Below are 21,918 nucleotides of genomic sequence, written 5' to 3' on the forward strand. Positions count from 1 at the left end.
AACTAAGAATGCTGAGCGTGGGAGAAGCTGTCTTTTCCAGGGAAGAGCCCCCATCAACTGGTTATTCAATATCAATGGTCAGCCCTGAAAACATATGTGTACATGTAACATTAAACAGACTGAATAGGTCATATTCATGTAGTTAGGTGTATATTTGTGTGTGTGTTTATTTACATACATATTTAATGAAAAACAGGCATTGAATCTGAAAGAGAACAAGGAAGGGTAGTACATGGGAGGGTTGGGAAGGAGTAAAGGGAAGGGGGCATGATGTAATTATAATTCCAAAAAACAAAGTGAATATTTTTTTTAAATTGAAGTGTTCACATAAAATGATTTTTATTTGAAAAATTAAAAGTGAAATTGAAAAAATTAAAATAATCAAAAGAGAAATTACAAACATAGAAGAGAGAAAAGAAAAGATGACTTTTCATATATTTGCCTTAAGACTAACACCATTACTATGAATTCTTATAAATCAACTAGGAAAGGTGTAGCTAGTATTTTTACAAATAAACACAACTAACCCCAATTATATGAGAACATACTATATTCAATCTCATTAAGAATGAAATAATAGAAATTTCCCAAATTTGTTACCAAAAGCCTTAAATGCACATATCCTATTACCTAGTAACTGTGCCTCTAAGAACCATCCAATGGAGAGGCATACAAAGGTAAGAAGCCATATTTCATTGATTGTGTTTATTGTAGGATAATACATGAATATTCTTTTAGAGCATAAGTTGCTGGTACTGGCTAGTTAGGAAAGATTGAGGGAAAAAAGTCATAAAATGTCAAACTGTGGCCTCTAAAACAATTCGCTCTTTAGTAAAAAGCCTCTGCAAATGGCTTTTTTTCTAAATGCAAGTAAGTTATTTCCCATAAAAGATATAAAACCATGATAGCTTTGCATTCTCTTGCTTTTTAAATCTATAAACACAACTTGGAAGGCTTGTATGTTACTATCTTGAGACTGTATTGATTAAAGTAAACTACTGAAGCAACAAAATCTAAAACCGCAAGTAAAGCCAGGGAAACAGAAATCGCCTGGTAGAAAAAGGAAAGGGCTCTCTGGGAGCAATGGAGAACTATTTTCTCTAAATAGAAACACTCCCTCTGCAGGGAGGCGAAGGGCTCCTGCGTCACCTCCCTAACCCCGCTCCTCATGGAGCTGCTTGCAAGTTGTGTATTGAGTTTCATGGATGCAACTGTTTTACGTCATCATCACCTGTGCTAGGACAGGCTTTCTGGTTATTGGGCCATCCTTATTTCTGTAAGTATTTCTTTACCAACCACTTTCTAATGGGATTTAAGTTCCACTCTACAAAATGAAAGTCATACCTGCCATCATTATCAGGCTAAGAACCTATGGCTACACAGGACACAGGATCTAGGGAGGACCCTACTACTATTATTCTGCTAAATAGACATAGTGTTCAACTGATTCCTAACAATTTATCATAAGCTTTTGTTTGTACTAGACTATCATTAACCCAGAGACCCACAACTGGCCAAGGGATAGAAAGTAAGAGACTGCAGAACGCTCAGCCCTAAATAGAACACATATACTGCACCCCTGCTCACAAGGCTCAGGATCACTGAAGCAGAGGAGAAGGAAACAGCGTAAGTGCCAGAGGCAGTGGATGGCTCTAAGGAAATGGTATCCTTTGGACACAGCAGGGCAGCTGCACATATTAACTCACAACATTTGTGACAGCATACACAGCCCCGTAGAAGCCCAACCCAAACCAAAGCCCAGCATGGAGAGGGGAGTTGGGTAGAGAACCCTACCCCTAGCCATGGAGCTATTAGGAACTGTTAGCTGCCGAGAGTCCATTTCCCCTGGGAATTGTAAGCTCTGGTAAGTCAAGCACGTTCCAGGGGAAGACCACATATTCAAGAACAGTTGGGCAGCACCAATTGGACTTGACGGGAGAAAAAGAAAACAAACTGGGGTGGACAGGAAAGACAGGGTGGATCTGAGAAGAGCTGGGCGAAGACAGTGAAAATGATCAAAGCACAAAACACATTGTACAAATTCTCAAAAAACTAGTGAAAAATCAGAAAAACAAAAGCTGAAACGTCTAGATTAAAAACAGAGGGAATAGTCTTCAAGACACCGAGGTGGGCAAGCACTCTCTGGACAGAACTTCACTAGCACAAAAGCCAGCTGCAAACATCAACAGATGGGACTACATGAAAGTAAAGTCTCTGCTCGGCGGAGGAAACTGTCAGCGGAGCACACAGACAGCCCACGGAATGGGAGAAAATCTTTCCCATGTACACTTCAGACAAGGGGCGAATAACCAGAATTTACAAAGAACTGTAGAAATTAGATACCTAGGCAATAAAACTGCAAATCAACAAATAGGGTAATGAATTGCAGCAAGTTACACACACACACACACACACACACACACACACACACACACACACACACACACACAGGAATGGCCAGTAACCATTAAAAAATGTTCACCATTCCTAGTCATCAGGTAAATGCTTTGAGATAATAGCCCATCCCAGGCACAGTGGCTGTCCTCACGAAATCTGACAACAAATATCAGAGAGGATGAGGAGAAAGAAAAACCCCTATTCACCACTGGCAGGAGTGCAAGTTAATGCAACCCTGATGGAAATCAGCCTGGCGGCTCCTCAGCAAACTAGAAACAGCACTATCATATGATACAGCTATTGTTCTCTTGGGCATTTACACAGAGAACTCTTTATCCTATGGTAGAGATATCTGCATTCCATGTTCACTGCTGCTCTACTCAATACAGGAAGGAAGTGGAGACAACTTAGGTGTCCTTCAAGAAGTGAATGAACTATAATAAAAACCTCTAAAAAGCTCTAAAGAAAAACAAAATCACAAAATTTGCAGGAAAATGGATGGATTTATAACACATAATATTAATCAAGTTCATCCAAATTCAGGACGAAAAATCCATCAATAAAACAAACACATGTTCTCCCTATATTGTGGATGCCAGCCCATCATGTGTACAATGTGTACATAAAAACAAATATACATGTGGGTATAACATTTAGAAAGGGGAACAAGAATAATGAAGAAAATGCTCACTAATGAGTTCACATATTTATTATATGCAAGTAAGTCCATTGAATGTTCTCTCGAAGCATAACACATTCTCAGTATAAAATATATCCGTCAGTGGGCAGTGGCCATTTTGTGATTCCATGAGAGGCTGTCACTTGACTGTGAGATATGAGTTTTAAATTATATTTTTTATTGTCTGAATACTCCTGTAGGATGCAGTTCTTGGTAAATATTGCTCCACTTTATGTATTTTATTCTTTAAATATGAATTTTAGCTATCCAATTAACAGAGTGAAGTAGGATGTGTAAAGTCATCATAATTTGGAAATTTCTGAGAATTCCTGAGATACTGATTTATTGTCCCTGGATCTCAAAGAGCAACATGCCAGGAATTTGAAAACCCTGAGAAACTTGTGCAGCCACTGTGGAAGTCAGTATGGAAATCCCCCCAAAACCTGAATATAGAACCACCCTATCACCCATCTACAGTACTAAGTCAACACACCACAGAGATGTTTGTGCCTCCCTGTTTAGAGCTGTACTATTCACCATGGCCAGGAAATGGAAGCAGCCCTTGATGTCCATCAACAAATGAGTTAATAAAGAAAATGCGGTCCACAGGCTGGATGGCCCAGAGACCTAGGATAGAACCAAACAGGACTGGAGGAAATAAAATGTCAGTGTGATGATGCCTAACGGTATCCTGCTACACACATAGGTGCCTAGCCCAACTGTCGTCAGAGAGGCTTCACCCAGCAACTGGTGGAAACTGCACAGCCAAACACTAGGCGGAGCTTGGGGAATCCTGCAGAAGTGGGAGAAAAAGGATTGTAGGAGCCAAAGGGGTCAAGGAGACAAGAAAACTCACAGGTCAACTAACCTAGGCTCATAGGGGCTCACAGAGCCTGAACAGACAACCAGGGGCCTGCATGGGACTGCCCTAGATCCTCTGTATACATGTGACAGTTGTGTAGCTTGGTCCTCCTGTGGGACTCCTAACAGTGGCAGCAGGGGCTGTCTCTGACTCTTTTACTGGCTTTTGGGACCCTTTTCCTCACCCTGGTCTCCGTGCCCAGCCTTAATGCATGGGAAGGTGCTTAGTCTTATTGCAACTTGATATGCCATGTTTTGTTGATACTCATGGGAGACCTGCCCTTTCCTAAACAGAAAATGAGGAGTGGATTGGGGAGTGGGAGCAGAGGACAGTGGGGGGAGGGGCTGGGAGGAGAGGAAACTGCAATCAGGATGTAAAACAAATAAATTAATTAAAAAAGAAAAAGAAAAAAGAAAATACCAGCCTAAAGCCTATTTGTCTGTTTAAAAAGGAAAAAAGAAAATGTGGTACATATACGTGCATGCACACACACACACACACACACACACACACACACACACACACACAGGAATTTTTTACATAAAGAAAAACAAAATCATGACATTTTCAGAAAATATATGCAAACAGAATTATGTGAAATAAGCCAGACTCAGAGACAAATATTACATTATTTCTCATACAAGGAACTTAAACTTTAGATTATATACATATGTATGTAGCTATATCCACATGTCTTATTTGCAGGATACTTAACTAGAGAAGGGATCTAAGAGGGGAGGAAGAGCTCTTAAGGGATGTGTGATATGGCAAAGACAGCAGCAGACACGTGATAGGAGGGTACAAAAGAGGACTAACTGCAGGAACATAGGAGCCAGCTGGAGGAAGAGGCAGAGAGGAGGCCATGGGGGGGAACACACAACAACAAAGTATGACACATTTATATCAAGAAGCCACAATGAAACCTCTCATTCTGTGTGCTGACCTAACTAATAACTTTTCAAAATAGCCACCATTTAAAAGCTGAAATAGTGGCTGGTATGTGGAGTTAACAAGGGATTAGGAGGGAATGAAAGCATCATTTCTTTACATACATAAAACATAAAAACGTACGTGATTCTACTGTCATCTGAAGCAGACTATCAATGACGTTGGATAAGAGCCCTTTGCTGGAAATCCTCAGGTGTCTCAGTATTACTGGAACAGCTTGGTACTCCAAAAATAAGGCTTTTCCTTCATCTGTCTTCAAGTCCAAACAAAGGGAATCAAATGCTTGAGCTAGGTAGTCAGCTGAAAACAACACAAATAACCATCTATGCATCACTTATTAAATCAGAAACGTAAGATTAAACAAAAAGAACCACCGCTTTAATAAAATAAAACTGTAAAAAAATTTAAATGACAAGAGATCACAAACTAAATTTAGATTCATCCCCCTCACTGGTTTATTAGAACTCAATGGCGAAGGAGAGAGAAAAGGCAGTCCAATTATAATGGGATAAATTCATTTAGTGCGTTCATAATTTAGTACTAAAATAATCAGCCCCATTTTGTTTTTTATGCCAAGAAAGAAAATTGATGATTAATATTAAATACCACAGTAATATGTATTTCCATATTTGGTTGTAATTACTACATGTTTCCACAAACTTGAACAGCATCATATTTGTATCTTTAAATAGCTTCTAAGACTGTATGTCTCATTGCTGACTTCCAAATGCCTCCCCATTTAAAACTGTAACTATACACAAACTTGCTCAGTGAGTTTTAAACAAGGATTTCTGTCTCCCACAAAAGAGCAAATATCACACCATTCAAAGACAACTTCAAAAAGACTGGGCTATGCTCTGACCCACTACATTCTGTAACCCACCCACTATTATGAGCAACAGCAAGATTTTACCAAGACCAGCGCTAGCATGGCACTTTGAGATCAGATTCCTTAAACCCCCCTTTAAAATATTCTACATGTGATTGCAGGTGAGCCACTCAATCAAGAGAAGCACTAATTTAATTAGAATCGATGCAAATCAAATATCAGAGATTAATTCAGCAGATATCCCCATTACATTTACAATAGTTTCACACTGCTTTTAAATATGTGAAGTTCATTTTCCAAAATGTTCCTTCAGTATATGATTCCAAGAAAAAAAACAAAACATGCTGTTCACCTAACACTGAGTTACTTTTTTAAAAAAATTAATATTTCTATCTAAAGGAGAAGACTTAACAGAGTGTCTTGGGCCCAATGTGGTGGCATAAGCCTTTCATAAAGCACACAGAGGCAGGTAGAATCATTGTGAGTTCCAGGCCAGCTGGGGCTACATAGCCAGGCCCTGTCTTTAAATAAAAAGGGTGTCTTGGCCCCAAAGTCGTAAGTTACTAAATGGAATTCCTAGTGGTGCCAGGTGTGAGACACATCCCTGTGAACTGTTGGCTGGGGGAGGGAAGGGGCTGGAGATCACCAGGACAGGCTAATGTCATTGCTCTTATCATTCCTCAGAACTATATGATAAAGCCCCATGGCTGAGGACATCACACATTTTCCTTGCAGAACATGGAGAACTCAAGCTGGCCCTAAGCTGCTTCCTGCTGCCTTTCTCAGTACTGGACGGTATCACTCTGGCTGCTGGAGGGAAGATGTCACTATAACAGTCTTATGCAGCTGTGAAACTTACAAGCTACAATATCTACCTGCTGGGCAAGCTGTGCCCACTGGGTAATAGTGGCATGACTGTTTGCTCTTGGAAAGAGTTCAGTTCCCAGCTCCCATGTTGGGTGGCTCACAACCCCCTGCAACTCCAGTGCCACGGGATCCAACACCTCTGGCTCTCACATGCATACACCCTCACACAGACACATACACAAAACTAAAAATAACGAAAGTAGCCAGGCGGTGGTGGCGCACGCCTTTAATCCCAGCACTCGGGAGGCAGAAGCAGGTGGATCTCTGAGTTCAAGGCCGACCTGGTCTACAGAGTGAGTTTCAGGACAGCCAGGACTATACAAAGAAATCCTGTCTCAAAAAAACATAATAATAATAATAATAATAATAATAATAATAATAAATCTTTAAAAATATGTATGAAAGAACTTTAAGACATTCTAATCTGTATCCATTTATGGTACATTATTTTTATTTATAGAAGAGTTTAGTTCAAAGAACACTAATACCACTTTACTTAAAAACAAACAAACAAAAAAAACCCTCTGCAAACAAATACATATTGAGCAAAATTGTTAGGTTCTGTTCAGATGTGTCTGGCTCTCAACTTCATTTGTGAGCGTGTTTGCCTGTTGATGTGAGTGTGGAGGACAGACACTGACGTTAGTTAGGTATCTTTCCTTCCTTATTTTAAAAATTAAAATATAATTCCATCATTTTCCCTTTCTTGTTTCTCCCTCCACCTCCTCCTATGTACGACCTTGCTCTCAAATCCAGGGCCTCTGGCTTCCTTTTCTTTACCTGTTTTGAGTGTGGGGTCTCTCACCGAACTCGAATCTTGACATATTGGCTAGAGGCTGGCCAGTGAGCCCAAGCACTACAAGTGTCTCCAGCCCTCGGTGTGGGGTTAGGGATGTGCACTGCCGTGCTCGGCTTTCATACGGATGCTAGAAATCTAAACTCAGGTCCTTATGCTTGCCCAGCAGACACTTTAAGCCACCAAGTCATCTCCCTGGCCCAAAACTTTTTAAAAAGCAACAATACAGGTAGACTAGACAAATCCGGACCTCTTCACTGGAACAAGTTTTCCAACAGTGCCCCCTGCTGAATTTGAAAGTACTTGCAACAGCTAACACGGTTAAGTGGACGGACAGCTACAGGGTTGTTTGTAGAGAAAGGGTCTTACTGTGCAGCCTGCCTGGTCTGCAACATCACGTGCAGATCAAGCTACTGCCTTACTTCTCTTGCTGTGGCTTCCCAGTGCTGATTACACCTGTCATCACTGCACCCAGCTTCATGGTACTTTTTAAAATTTTTTAATTTACAAGTTTAAAAGGTTGTCCTCTCTCTCTCTCTCTCTCTCTCTCTCTCTCTCTCTCTCTCTCCAATCTTACTGGTCTTTTGCTTGTATATTATGGTTTCCTATTTTCTGTTTTTATGGGTTTTGTGTGTGTGTATAGTAATATGAATATAGTATATAAAATATACTATATGAAAAATTTGTTTTCAACTTTTAAAAATGGAGGGAAAGAGTTATCCCTTAACAGTTTCCTCAGGCAGAAAAACAGCATTTGGTTATTTTTTAAGTGGTCTTCTCTTGTTAAGAAACATTTACTTTATCTGTAATTACACATGAATATGTGGGGAGTGGGGGGACTATGCACAAGTGTGGGTGCCTGCAGAGACCAGAAAGGGTGTGGGATCTTCTGGAACTCGAGTTACAGGTGCTCCTAGCTGCTCAACATCGGTGCTGGGAGCCAAACTCTGGTCCTCTGCTAGAGGAGCAAGCACTCTGAACCACTGAGTGAGTCCCCATAGACTGGCCTTGACCTTTTAGAGATTAAATCAAATTGTATCATTTTAATTTCTTTAATATTGAAGAGTCTCTAAAAACAAGACTAATTTAGCTTCCCAAAGAATGCTTTTCAAACATTTCAGTTACCAATCATATCAAAACTAGCTAGAGCTAGAGCTGGCTTATTGGTTTATAGCACTTAAGGACCCGAATTCAGTTTCCAGCATCCATGTCAGGGGCTCACAACCAGCTCTAACTCCAGTTCCAGGGGCTCCAATGCCCTCTTCTGACCTCCATAGGCACCAGGCATGTACCTGGTACACATATGTGCATGCAAGCACAGCATTCATACATCCAATAAAAACAAATCTTTTTAAAACCATGAAAGACAGAGGATTGATGTCATTTTAAAAGAGTAAGATAAAGAGAAATCATCTAGCATAAAATAGATCAAGGATATCAACAGAAAATCTGAAAAAGAGAAACAGCAAATCACACACACAAGAAAAGGTTAAGCCACACACTGGTAAGTCCCAGCACTCCCAAGCAGAGGCAAGAAAATGTCTGTGAGTTCCAGGCTAGCCTGGTCTACATAGCAAGTTCCAGTCTACCCAAGGCTACATAATGAGACTCCCATCTCAAAAATAAAACAAAACAAAAACATTATATGAAGTCATATTTTCATTCAATAAGACTGGGAAATATTTTTTAAAAAAATCAATAACACCAAATATCGGAATGGATGGTTCAAGAAATGGCAGTGAACATACACACACACACACACACACACACACACACACACACACACACACACACACATACACACACACGAAGACACAACCACCCCCCACAGACATACATACATACAAATACACACACAGACACCTCCACACATTATATACACACAGACATGCATACATACAAATACACATGCACACACACACACACACACACACAAAGAGCTGGAAGGATATAATAGCCTCATTCTTTTGAGAAAGACAGCAATGTCTGCTGAAATTAGAATGACTTATCCTTTCATATATCGGTGTCATGTTGATGAGTTTATTGAACATTTTAAAGTGCTAAGGCATCAGTATATGTTAATATTCGCAGTGACAAAAATAGGAAATGAGTGAAACATCCCATTGGTAGTGTGATTAGGTGATAACTGGCTAAAAACTTTAAAAAGCTAAACAGAGTATTTTAAAAATAACAGATTTGGTCTATATGTACGGACCTGGAAGTTAAATAGAATAAATCTGTGAGTAAAAGATAAAACAAATCCCAGCATGGATGAGCGAGGGCGGGTTACATAATCCCCCATGTATGTGAAGAACTATTGGCCACTGAAGGAGAGGATGTGGCCCCAGAGACTACTCATGTTCCAGCAGATGGCGCTACACCCATGCACACACAGGCAGCAGTACGTGGACCGGGTGAGTTTAAAAAAAGAATTACCGGGTGAGTAAAAAAAAGGAGTGGGAGAAGTATAGGGGAAATTTTGGAAATGAGGGAATAGGGGATAGATTTGATGAAAGTACATTTTATGGGTGTATCGGGGAAGATAAGGAGTTACTGGCAGCTGATAACTGCTGGGGGAGGAAGAGTCACTTTTCTTTGAGGAGCGGCCACTGGTAGGTCGCCATGCCTCAGTGGGTATGTATACGTGTGCGTGTGCGTGTGCGTGTGCGTGTGTGTGGTGTGTATCTCAGCTTTTAGACACTATTTTCCTCCCCTTCTCTCTCTTTGTTCACATGTCTGCAGAACAGCTCATGACCACTCAGTGGCCTGTACAGTGTGAGCTGCAGACCAGTCCTCAGTGGACAGCTGGGCACTCCAGTCTTCAGTAGAGATCTGTTGGATAGGCACAGAGGGTACCTGCACACTCTCAGGCCAGCCTGACATCTCTGGGTGAGCAGCAGTGAACTTAGGCACTGGCACAGTCCATTCACCCCCAAATTCCTCCACAGTACAGACTTTTCAGCAGTGGCTTGTTCTTCCTTCTCCATCTTCTCGGGTCTCTGCAGAAGTAGAGATTGGGCATGACCTCCATGGGTGCTCACAGGAGATGGTGCACGCACAGAACTTCCCAGGCCAGGTCCACCACATCAGACACATTGAGTGAGCTCCCTTTTGTTGCTGTGGGGCAACAATGTCCACAGAGTGCAGAGCAGAGTCTGTGCTACACAGAGCATGGCAGGCAGGTTGGCATAAGATGCCTCTATGAGGGGCTGGTGGTCAGTCACCACCAAAAGACGAGGCTCCCTAAAGGCTACTTGGATCTGGCTAGTCAAAGTCCCAGGAGTGCAGCAGCCAGCAACTGGAGTGGCTCTGGTGGTAGCATGTCTGCTGGCCAGTGCTCCTGAGAAGACGATGAAGACATCAGCAGATGACAGCGCGAACTACAAGCAACGACTTCTCCCAGGTCCTCCTCAGATCTATGACGTAGATACCATCACTTTTCCTTTTGTGGAAAATCTGGAAATCAAGGTTGGCGCCACCTAAATTGGGTTCCTGTGGCAAGGAATTTGAGGGCATCCTCTTCCTTCATCTGTAGGACATTGTGTGCACTTTCCTTTCTTTACAGTGGGAAGTCAAAAGCCATGCTGTATGGACCTGTCCTTGGCAGCATGAATTGGAGCTTATAAATGTTTTTAAAAGAGAACATGAAGTTGAAAGGGAGGGAGATACGTTAGAAGAGGGGGAGGGGCAATGGAGGAAGGGGATGAGGGGAGGATACACTCAAGATACATTTCATACATGTATGAAAGTTTTAAAGAATTTTATAAATTCAAGAAAAAAAATAAAAACATATGGCTGTGTTTAAGAACAGAGGCCGTTGTAAAAGACATAAATTAGGCAGTTAATTATATGCCTCCTAGAGAGTAGGACATTCCTTTTATTCATAACTAATAGCATTAAAAATCAATAGATGACTCAAATATGTAGCTACAGCTACTCCAATGCTGGCAAAGATGCCAAAATACATATTATAGAAATGACAGCCTCTTCAACAAATGTGCCACAAAAACTGGCACATTTCTTCCACACTCATATATAGAATGAAAACAGATCTTTTTCTCTCATTCTGTAACAAAAATCAACTCCAAATGGATGAAAGACCTTATTGCAAGACCTGCACTCAAACTGGGAGAGGAAAAGGCAGAGCAAACACTTCAAGACGTAGGCATGGGGCACCAACTTTCTGAAAAGGACTCCAACTGCTCAGGAAATAATGCCAACAATTGAGAAATGGGGATTTCATTGCATCAAAGGTGTCTGCATAGTAACACCGCAAAGATACCTACTGAATGGGAAAAATCTTCAACTACACACTTTACAGAGGGTAAGAACTACAAAGAACTCAAAAATGAAGTAACAAGGAATCAAAAACCCAATCAATAAATGGGCTAATGAAAGGAACAGTCAGTTCTCAAAAAAAAAAAAAAAAATGAAACACACGTGGCCAAAAACATGAAAAATGTTCAATTTTACTAGCCATTAGAGAAACGCAAATTAGAACTACAAGGGGATCATCTCTCCCCCTAATGAGAGTGGCAGTCCTTAAGAAAACACGGAGCGCTTACTGGTTAGCAGCTACCAGTTCAACTGGAGAGCCCATCTCAAAAACTAAGGTGGAAAGTGACCGAGGGAGACTTCCAATATTGACCTCTGGCCTCCACATACATACATATGAACACACACACACACAGTGAAAAAGTTAAAATTTTGAATTTTTCAAATGTATTTACTTTGTATGGGTAGGTGTGTGCCCACTTGTCTGTAGGTGTACCAAGCGCATGCAGTACCTGCGGAGGCCAGAAGAAAGTTGCAGATCTCCTTGGAACTGGAGTTACAGTTGTGAGCCACCCGATGTGCATGCTGGGAACCAAACCCAGGTCCTCTGCAAGAGCAGCCACATGCTCCTAATGGCTGGACCATCTCTCCAGCCTCCAAAAATTTTAATTTTGACAAAGCTGAATTATCTTTTCCTAAATCAAGACAATTATGGCTTGTTTAAGATAGCTTTTCTTGGTGTGTTGACACACACCTATAATCCCAGTACTCGGGAGGCAGAGTCAGAAGGCTTGCCACAATCATAAGATTACCCTGAACTACATAGCAAGTTCAAGGCTAGCCTAAGTTACATAGAAAATCCAAAGCTACTCTGGGTTACAAACATCCTGTATCAAAAAGAAAAAGAAAAAAAAACTTTCATAATAAATCCAAGTTTAGTAACATAATCTCCTAGTTTTCTTCTTGAAGTTTTATAGTTCTAGCTTTTCCATTTTGGTTTGCATTCTATTTTATTTTTTTGTTGTATGTGGAGGTAGAAGGTCCCTCCATCCATCCACATACGATGTACTATCACTCTAGCATCATTTTCAGAAAGGGCGATATCTGTCCATATTGAACTGTCCGGACAACTTGCTGAAAATGAGCTGTCCATAGTGTGTGGAGGTCTGTTTCAGATTATCCATTCTGACAACTGATGTATGGCTTTACACCAATACCATACTCTTTTGAAGTCAGGTAGAATAAAACAAATTTATGTTAAGGACTCTAAATCCTTTGGGTTTCTGTATGAACTTTGAAATCTGCTTATCAGTTTCTAAGATCATTTTGATTGCTAGGAAGCTACAGCAACCAATTTGGAAAGAACTGACACCTTAATACTAAACTTCCTGGGCAGTGGTGGCGCATGCCTTTAATCCCAACACTCAGGAGGCAGAGAAAGTGGATCTCTGTAAATTCGAGTCCAGCCTGGTGTACAGAGAGTTCCAGGTCAGCCAGGACTACACAGAGAACCCCTGTCTCAAACAACAACAAAAACACCAAACTTCCTGACCCATAAACAAAGTATGGCTGTCTACATATTTGACCTTCGACTTCTCTCCATAGTTTTATACTTTTAGTGTACAATCTACATCATTTTACAACTTTTGTCTCTCACATGTTTATAAACACTTCATTTTTTTATTCTAGAAAGTTTCCATTGAATAAATGGTATAACTCCCAAGTAAAACCATCTGTGGCTGTAATTTTCCTTAAAGGGAACTTTGTAACTACAGATTCAACTTCTATGCAGACATGGGGACTTTCAGGTTAAGGGATTTGGCATTTGACATCTTTGAAATAATATGGCATTTCCTCAGAAGTGCTGTGTGCTGGCTTTATCTCATCCAGCACACTCCTGGCTCTCTCTTGGACCCTGCTAAGTCACTCCTGGTCACGCTCTGCTGTCAGCACTTTCTTTCCTTTTCTGTCTTCTCTTCAGTCTTGCTAGAGACGCACCACTTTATTAGTCTTCTCCATGACAGAGTTCTGGTCTTCACTGATTTTTCTCTATTACTTTCCATATTTCACAGACTGCTGCTGATTATAACCTTACAAATTACTTTTTTGTTTGCTTCACTGCCTTCCTCTTTGTTTCAAAGGCATTTGCTGCCTTTGAATGTTACTTTTGGCCCTACCCACAAAGTTTGGAATGTTCTGATTTTGTTTTTGTTTTCTTCATCTCCTGTGATCTGTGGGTTATATAGATCACTTTAGTTTCCAAATACTTGAAGGCTTTCTGAGTATCAACTGGGGTAGAGCACATACTTTTTCTACAACTTGCAATCTCTTAAAATTTATTAAGTTTGCCTTATGGCCCATGCAATGTCCTAACCATTAGTACTTAGTGTTTTTTTCTTCGGCTGTTAGGTCAATTTCTATAAACAAATCAAGTTGGCTGATAGTGTTGCTCAAACCCACTTTACTTTTTTAAAAGACTTATTCTTCTCTTTAAATTACTTTATTATTTTGTGTGAATGGGTATTTTGCCTGCATGTATGTCTGTATCACAGGGCATGGCCTGAGGAAGCCAGAAAAGAAAATTGAATCCCCTGGGACTAGAGCGAAAGAGTGAGCCACCATGCAGGTGCTGGGCATCAAACCTGGGTCCTCTGAGTTCTTAACCACTGAGCCACCACTCCAGCCCAGTAGTATGCAGGATATTTGTGACCCACAAAAAGGTCACGACCCACAGGTTGAGAACTGCTGCTCTAGCCCCTTATTTTTGTTTCAGTACATGAATGTACAGTGCCCACAGAAGCCAGAAGAGGGTACTGTTCCGTGTACTATACAAAAGTGTGACAGACACCACCTTATTCAGTTTTATTTCTTCATATAAAATAAATCGACCTTTTTGCATTTTTACCTTTTTCAGAGTTTAACAAGAATGAACATTATGGGCTGGCATGCTGGTAAAGGGGCTTGCCACCAAACTTGATGGCCCAACTGTGACCTGCTGAACCCATATAGAAGGAGAAAACTAATTCCCACAAACTGTCTTCTGACCTCCACGTGTGTGACATGTCACATGTGTACCCCCATAAATAAATAAAAATAAATTTTTATAAAGAATACATATTTCATTAGACTAATGGTTCTCAACCTGTGGGTTGCAACCCTTTTCAAGGGGTCACATATCAGATAGCCTGCATATAAGATATTTATATTATGATTTTTTAACCATAGCAAAAGTATAGTAATTAAGTAGCAATGAAATAATTTTATGGCTGGGGGTCACCACAACATGAGGAAATGTATTAAAGGGTCACAGTGTTAGGAAGGGTGAGCTACTGCATTAGATCATGTTATGATATGTTGATTATATGACTTTGAATATTCTCCTTGATTAACAGAGTGGCTTTGAGTTCCTGATTTTGACTTTACTTACCTCTGGTGAATATACATGTTGTTTTTTTGGTTTTTGTTTTGTTTTTTGTTTTTTGTTTTTTTTTCGAGACAGGGTTTCTCTGTGTAGTTTTGGTGCCTGTCTTGGATCTCACTCTGTAGACCAGGCTGGACTTGAACTCATAGAGATCCGCCTGGCCCTGCCTCCTGAGTGCTGGGATTAAAGGCATGCGCCACCACTGCCCAGCTGAATATACAGGTTTTTAATGTGAGGTTATACACTGCCTGCTAAAACAGTGTGTGTGTGTGTGTGTGTGTGTGTGTGTGTGTGTGTGTGTGTGTGTAGAAAGTTTCCAAGATAAGTCTGTAATGAATTTTATTTGGGGCTAATAATGCCTTTTCAAGAGAGATCTTTCAAAGTTATCACCAAATCTACTATTATGAATTTGAGAATCATAACCATAAAGCAACCAAATAATAAATTAGAACTAGGAATCTGGTTTCAAGCCACCAGGTATGACTGAGCAGAAAACACGGCAGAGGAAGTAGTCAAGACTACTGTCACACCCAACGGGAAGACCCACTACTTAATGAGATAAGTCAGTATATAGGGATGAGATAGAAAGATGGGATATTTACGGCATTACTCCCTTTTATGAAAATTCTCTTTTTAAACAATCCAGAAAGAGATAGCTAGTTATAGCTACATTAAAATATGTATTAACTATGTTTCACTCTGGTTGTACCCTGCTTCTGATCATTCACTCCCTTATTTACTCTTGTACACCAAGCACTGGGTGTGGAAGACACGTGTAAGCCTCCTCCCTCAGTAAGTTCACAGGCTGTGAAGGGCTGCTCATATGTACAGGTCAGGAGCAGCTGTACAGGCTCTGGGGCCAGGATCCATAACAAATGAAATGGCTATGGGAGAAGCTTTATTTACCAATCAGAGGGTGGCCAAATCTGCTCCTACAGGCTGTACCTTCCTGCCCTGTTCTAGTGGAAACAACACAATTTTAACTTATATGACAAATGCAAAGGAAGAAGGGCACATAAAAACTTCATCTATGAAAATCAACAAAAGTAGGGCATGAGGGTGCACGCCTTTAGTCCCAGCACTCAGGAAGCAGAGGCAGGAAAATCTCTGTGAGGTTGAGGCCAGCCTGGTCTACACAGTGAGTTCCAGGACAACCAGGGCTACACAGAGAGACTCTGTCTCCAAAACAACAACAAATCAGCAAAGGCTCTGAAAGAAAGCAAGTCTAAAGAGTTTGTTTTCTTAAATTCAGCAATTACAAGTAATTGTTTTCAAAATGTGCCACTATTAAAAAGTAACTCAAAATCTCATTCTGAAAAGGTTGAAAATACTTGACTATAAAAGAAATGCTTTATTATATAATATTCTCGTCTAAATGTTTGACAAAAATGACTCAGTGAACACTCTGGAAGCTTACCTTGAGTGACTGTTTTAAGGACAATCAAGGTTGATAAAAATCTCAGCGGCAAACTGGAGCTCCTGAAGAATACTGCTGTCTTTGGTTTGTTCTCTACAGAATGCTCTGAAGAATTATCCTGAATTCCTTTAATTGCCACTCCTTTAAATATGTCTTCACCCAGTCTCCTCAGTGTTGAGGTCATAGTTGAATGCTGTTAAAAATACATGCAATCATCTATTTGAAATACTTAATCAAATTTATACATAAAGCAAACATTTATGAAAAATAGAATAGAAAAAATATGCAAACTTAGTATTAATACTGTATAAATAACTTTTAAAACCCAAGTATGGACTTCTTTTTCTGAAATGTTTTCCTAAGAAACTAAGATCAGGCTAAATCTGGCATAGAGAAGTATCAAAAGAAGAGAGTTGGACTCTGAGCTCACCACTTTTCTCTGTTGGGAGCCAGGCCAACCCAAGGTTTTCTCAGAGGCCCTGACGAAAAGATGATGTCAGCAGGAAGCTAACCAAGCAATGTTGCACAAAGGGACACAGGGTATCTCAAGTGCAGCACAGACTGAGCACACAGTGGCCTGGGGACGGATAACTGCAGTCTCTTCAAGGAGGAAAAGCCAGGCTCCGAAGAACTAAGGTTCCGCTCCAGCCTCAGACCAGATCTTGCCAAGACTGCCCCTGGGCAAGGATGAAGAAGTGTTTGCTTATCAAACGACTAACTTCTTCGCGTTTTCAGCTCAGTCTCACTATAAATACCCCCAGTGACTCTGAGAACTTAACAATTTCAAAAGAAGAAAATACTGGGTCAGAATCATAGAAAATTCTCATGGGATAAATTTCAACAAGAAAATGGACAAAACAAAAATAATGGTACAGAATAAGGTATCTCTAGAATAACATGGGATCTGGTGATCTTCTACAGACTTGTTATGACTCAAACGAAAGGAAACCATTTCAAACTGCTGAAAATGAGAATGCTTAAGCTAGACTTAGAAATAACTTAAAAGTTTCTGTGTTGTGACTTAATTCTTCCAGCCCTTATCATTGATTTTCGTAATGATTTTCCACATCTTCATGAGGATTTGTAAACTGATTCTAAGCTCAGCATTGATCCTGCAATGTGGAGAACACATTTGTACACTCAAAACTAGAAACAGACATTCTGAGATTTGGGATATCAAATGATTGGGCAGTGAGTGGCATGGACAATGCAATCTGATTTAAATGTACTGTAAATAAGATTTTAGTACTCCTGAGGAAAAGTATATATTTTTAATAGCATGTAGACTGTTTCTATTTTTAAGCCTAAAATAATTAAAACTTGTATCATTCAAAAAAAATTTTAAAGCTGAGTATCGGTGGTGCATACCGTTGATCCCAGCACTCAGGAAGCAGAGGCAGGCATATCTCTGTCATTTCGAGGGCAGCCTGGTCTACAAAGCCAGTTCCAGGATAGCTGAGTTGTCACTCAAAGAAACACTGTCTCAAAAAACAAAACAAAAATTTTTTAAAGAAAAAGGAAATTACATAATAAAACAGGGTCACTATACCAAGAAAGCGCAATAATCCTAAATGTATATCCACCAACCAACCAAGTTGTAAAATATAAAGCAGGCTGGAGAGGTGGCTTGGCTGTTAAGAGCACTGCCTGCTCTTGTACAGGACCCAGGTTGGGTTTCCAAGGCCACACGGCAGTTCACAACTGTCTCTAACTCCAACTCCAGGGAGTCAGAGGCCCTCTTCTGATCTCCGGGGGCAATGCATGTAAGACATATGTACACTCACACACATAAAAGTTTTTAGGTTATGGGGCTGGAGAGATGGCTCAGCAGTTAAGGCCCCGGGTTCAATTGCCAGCACCCACATGGCAGCTAACAACTGTCTGTAACTCCAAGATCTGATCCCTTCACACAGACATTAATGCAAGCAAAACACCAATGTACATAAAATAAGAATAAATAAATCATATTTCTAAAAAATTTTAGGTTAATTATCTAATGTGAGACAAAAACAGATGATGCAAGACAAACACAAATGTACAAGCATAACATAACTTGAATACACTACCCTCAACTACTGATAGTAGAACTAGACAAAGTATCAGTGAGGATACAGAACTTATAAATACCACCAGTTAACATTTATAAAACACTCCACTCAACAACAGAACAACTTCAACAATACAGCCACATCAGCAAAACAAAAACAGCAAAAACTAAAACAAACTTCTAAATAATCCACACAGTGAAAAGGAAGTTCTACTGGAATTAAAAAACCAGTAGGAACTGTGAACAAAGGGACTGGAGAGCCGGCACAGCAGCTATGAGGGTTTGCTGCTCTCGAAGAGGACTGCAGTTCAGATCCCAGCACCTCAGCCACGAAGCTCACAACTGCTTCTAACTCCAGGCCCAGGGGCTCTGACACCCTTGTCTAGTACAAACCCACACACAGACACACACATCCATGCACAGAAATACAAATAAAACAAATATTTTTTAAAATGTAAATGAAAATGTGACGCATCAAAATATGGGGGATAAGGGGTAAGGGAGATGCCTCAGGTGGCTAAGAGCCTGCTGTACAGGCCTAAGGACCTCAGATGAATCTCCAGCACTCCCATCTGTAACCCCAGGATTGAGGGACTCCTGGGGTGGCAGACATAGGCAGATCCTTGGGCACCACTAGACAGCCATTTTAACCACTCAGTGAGCTCCACGTTCAGTGACAGACCCTGTCTCAAAAAGGTGGAGGGCTTTTAAGATTGCTCAGAGGGGCATTTGTTCTACAAGTCTTGTGACCTGACCCTGGAATTTTCAGAAAGCTAGAAGAAGAGAACCAACTCCACAAAGCTGCCCTCTGACCTCCACACACATGCTGTGGCACTCATGCCCACACACATACTTCATGCATACATACATATACAATAGAAGTAAATATTAAAAATAAATAAGTAAATAAGATAGAGTGACTGCAGAAGATTCCTTACGTCTATCTGTCCTCTATACTCATATACAGAGAGAGAGAGAGAGAGAGAGAGAGAGAGAGAGAGAGAGAGAAAGAGCTGGCATGCTGGCATGCACTGTAATCCCAGCACTCAAGAGGCTGAGGCACAGACCTGTAAGTTAAGGCCAGACTAGGCTACATAGTAGGACTAGTAAGACTGTATCAATCAAACACTACCACATACACAAAAGGACAGTCTCAATTGAGTAATCTAAATTTTCATTTCAGTCACCCAGAAACAAGAGTGCAAAATAAACTTAAAACTAGTAGAAGACAATAAAAAGAGAAGAAATTACTTAAATTGGAAACAAAAAAGGAGAAAGCCAGTAAAACAAAAGAATTATTCTTTGAAAGATCATTAAAAAAATGTTTAGGAAAAACAACCACAGTAAAGACAGAAAAGCCCACAACTTCTCCACACCGATGTGGAGCAGAGCTACCATCTGGACACTGAGGCACATGAGAGAGAAGGCCACTGTCAGACAGTCAGTCACCTTGCAGCAGCTGACCTCAGACAGCCAAACATACTGTGCTTTCATTTCACCTCTACAGTCCAAGTACTGGATGTATAGATCTGTCAACAAGACAGAGCGCTTCACTTCCTCAAAAACTACCAGAAGTTAGAAAAATCAGAACAACCCAGTGACTCTAAGGAAAATCTGATCTGGGGCTGTGAGATGTTCAGCAGGGAAAGGCCCCTGCTGCCAAACTTGTCAACCAGAGTTTAATCTTTAGGACCCACATGGTAGAAGTTGTCCTCAAAGCTGTCCTCTGACCTCTACATGACACAAGGACACATGGATACACAAATACAGAGAGAGAGAGAGAGAGAGAGAGAAAACATAATAAAAATTTTAAGAAAAACTGAATTCATAATTTAAAACTTTCCCTCAAATAAATCTCAGGGCTAGAGAGATGGTTTAGTGGTTAAGAGCACTTACCGGTCTTGCAGAGGACCTGGGTTCAGTTCCCAGCACCCACATAGCAACTCACAACCCTTTGTAATTCCAGTTCCAGGCTATCCAATGATCTTCTTTGCCTCTGTGGACACTGCACACACACACATGGTACATCTACACACATGCAAGCAAACATTCATATAAAAAGAAGAAAATAAAAAAAGAATAAAATCTCTAGTTCTCTCCTGAACACTATCTGTTGTGATATTTTGTGTTCTGACAAATAAAGCTTGCCTGAAGATCAGAGGGTGGAACTAGCACTAGTTAACCATAGAGGTCTGGAGGTCTGTACAGACAGGAGACAGGAAGTGATATGGTGGGGCGGAGACAGGAGCTCGCCCCTTTCCATTCTGAGGAGTTGGAGAGGTAAGAGATGACTATGCTCCTTTACTTCTCTGATCTTTCCGGTTTTACCCCGATATCTGACTCTGGGGTTTTATTATTAAGACTAATTAGAATTGCGCATCACACTATCAAATATTTAAAGAATTCATTCTATTCACCTGTGGTGGTTTGAATAGGAATGGCCTCCATAGACTTATGTTTGAATCCTTGGCTCAGGGAGTGGCACTATTAGGAGGTGTGGCCTAATTGGAGAAGTGTGTCACTGTGCAGGTGGGCTTTGAGGTCTTCTATGTTCAAGCTACCATCAGTGTGGCACACAGTCTCCTGCTGCTGCCTGTAGATCAAGATGTAAAACTTTCAGCTAACTCTCCAATACCATGTCTACCTTTATGCTACCATGCTTCTCACCATGATGATAATGGATAAAACCTCTAAACTGTAAGCGAGCCCTAAATAAATGTTTTCCTTTCTAAGAGTTGCTGTGGTCATGATGTCTCTTCACAGCAATAGAAACCCTAACTATACCACCCAATAACCTCTTAGAAATAATAAAGGATGAGATGATTTCAATTTTTTTTTTTTTTTTTTTTTTGGTTTTTCGAGACAGGGTTTCTCTGTGTAGCTTTGTGCCTTTCCTGGTACTCACTTGGTAGCCCAGGCTGGCCTCGAACTCACAGAGATCCGCCTGGCTCTGCCTCCCGAGTGCTGGGATTAAAGGCGTGCGCCACCACCGCCCGGTGATTTTTTTTTTTTTAAATCAAATAGATATAAAACCAGACAAAGTTCAAAACACAAAAACCAAAGACTAATATTCCTTGTTAATCAATTATATGTCTATATGCTGGGGTAGTTTGAATGTAATTGGCCCCCATAATCTCAAGGGAGTCGTACTATTAGGAGGTATGGCTTTGTTGGAGTGGGTATGACCTTATTGGAGGAAGTGTGTCATTGTGGGGGTGGGCTTTGAGGTTTCCTATGCTCACGATACTAGTCAGTGTCTTAGTCAACTTCCTGTTGCCTGCAAGATATAAGACTTTCAGCTACTTCTCCAACACCATGTCTGCCTGTACACCACCATGCTTCCCACCATGATGGTAATGGACTGAACCTTATAACTGTAA

The 21,918-nt window shown here is 40.6% G+C and overlaps 1 protein-coding gene and 1 pseudogene across 4 annotated transcripts in view; both read right to left on the reverse strand.

The window, feature by feature from the left end:
* Ccdc138 (coiled-coil domain containing 138) overlaps positions 1–21,918 on the reverse strand; it is a 66,014-nt gene that overhangs the window by 3,788 nt on the left and 40,308 nt on the right. For all 4 annotated transcript variants that reach the window (XM_052744951.1, XM_052744952.1, XM_052744950.1 and 1 more), the window contains 2 exons: positions 16,492–16,684; positions 5,010–5,186 (listed from right to left, as the gene is read on the reverse strand). In XM_052744951.1, coding sequence (XP_052600911.1) covers positions 5,010–5,186; positions 16,492–16,684 — 370 coding nt within the window. The remainder of the gene's footprint in view (positions 1–5,009; positions 5,187–16,491; positions 16,685–21,918) is intronic.
* Positions 10,127–11,978, reverse strand: LOC128114169 (40S ribosomal protein SA-like; annotated as a pseudogene).

Source organism: Peromyscus californicus, unplaced genomic scaffold (assembly GCF_007827085.1).
Source record: "Peromyscus californicus insignis strain IS unplaced genomic scaffold, ASM782708v3 Scaffold_19__1_contigs__length_69161282, whole genome shotgun sequence".
In the NCBI taxonomy this organism is placed as follows: Eukaryota; Metazoa; Chordata; class Mammalia; order Rodentia; family Cricetidae; genus Peromyscus; species Peromyscus californicus.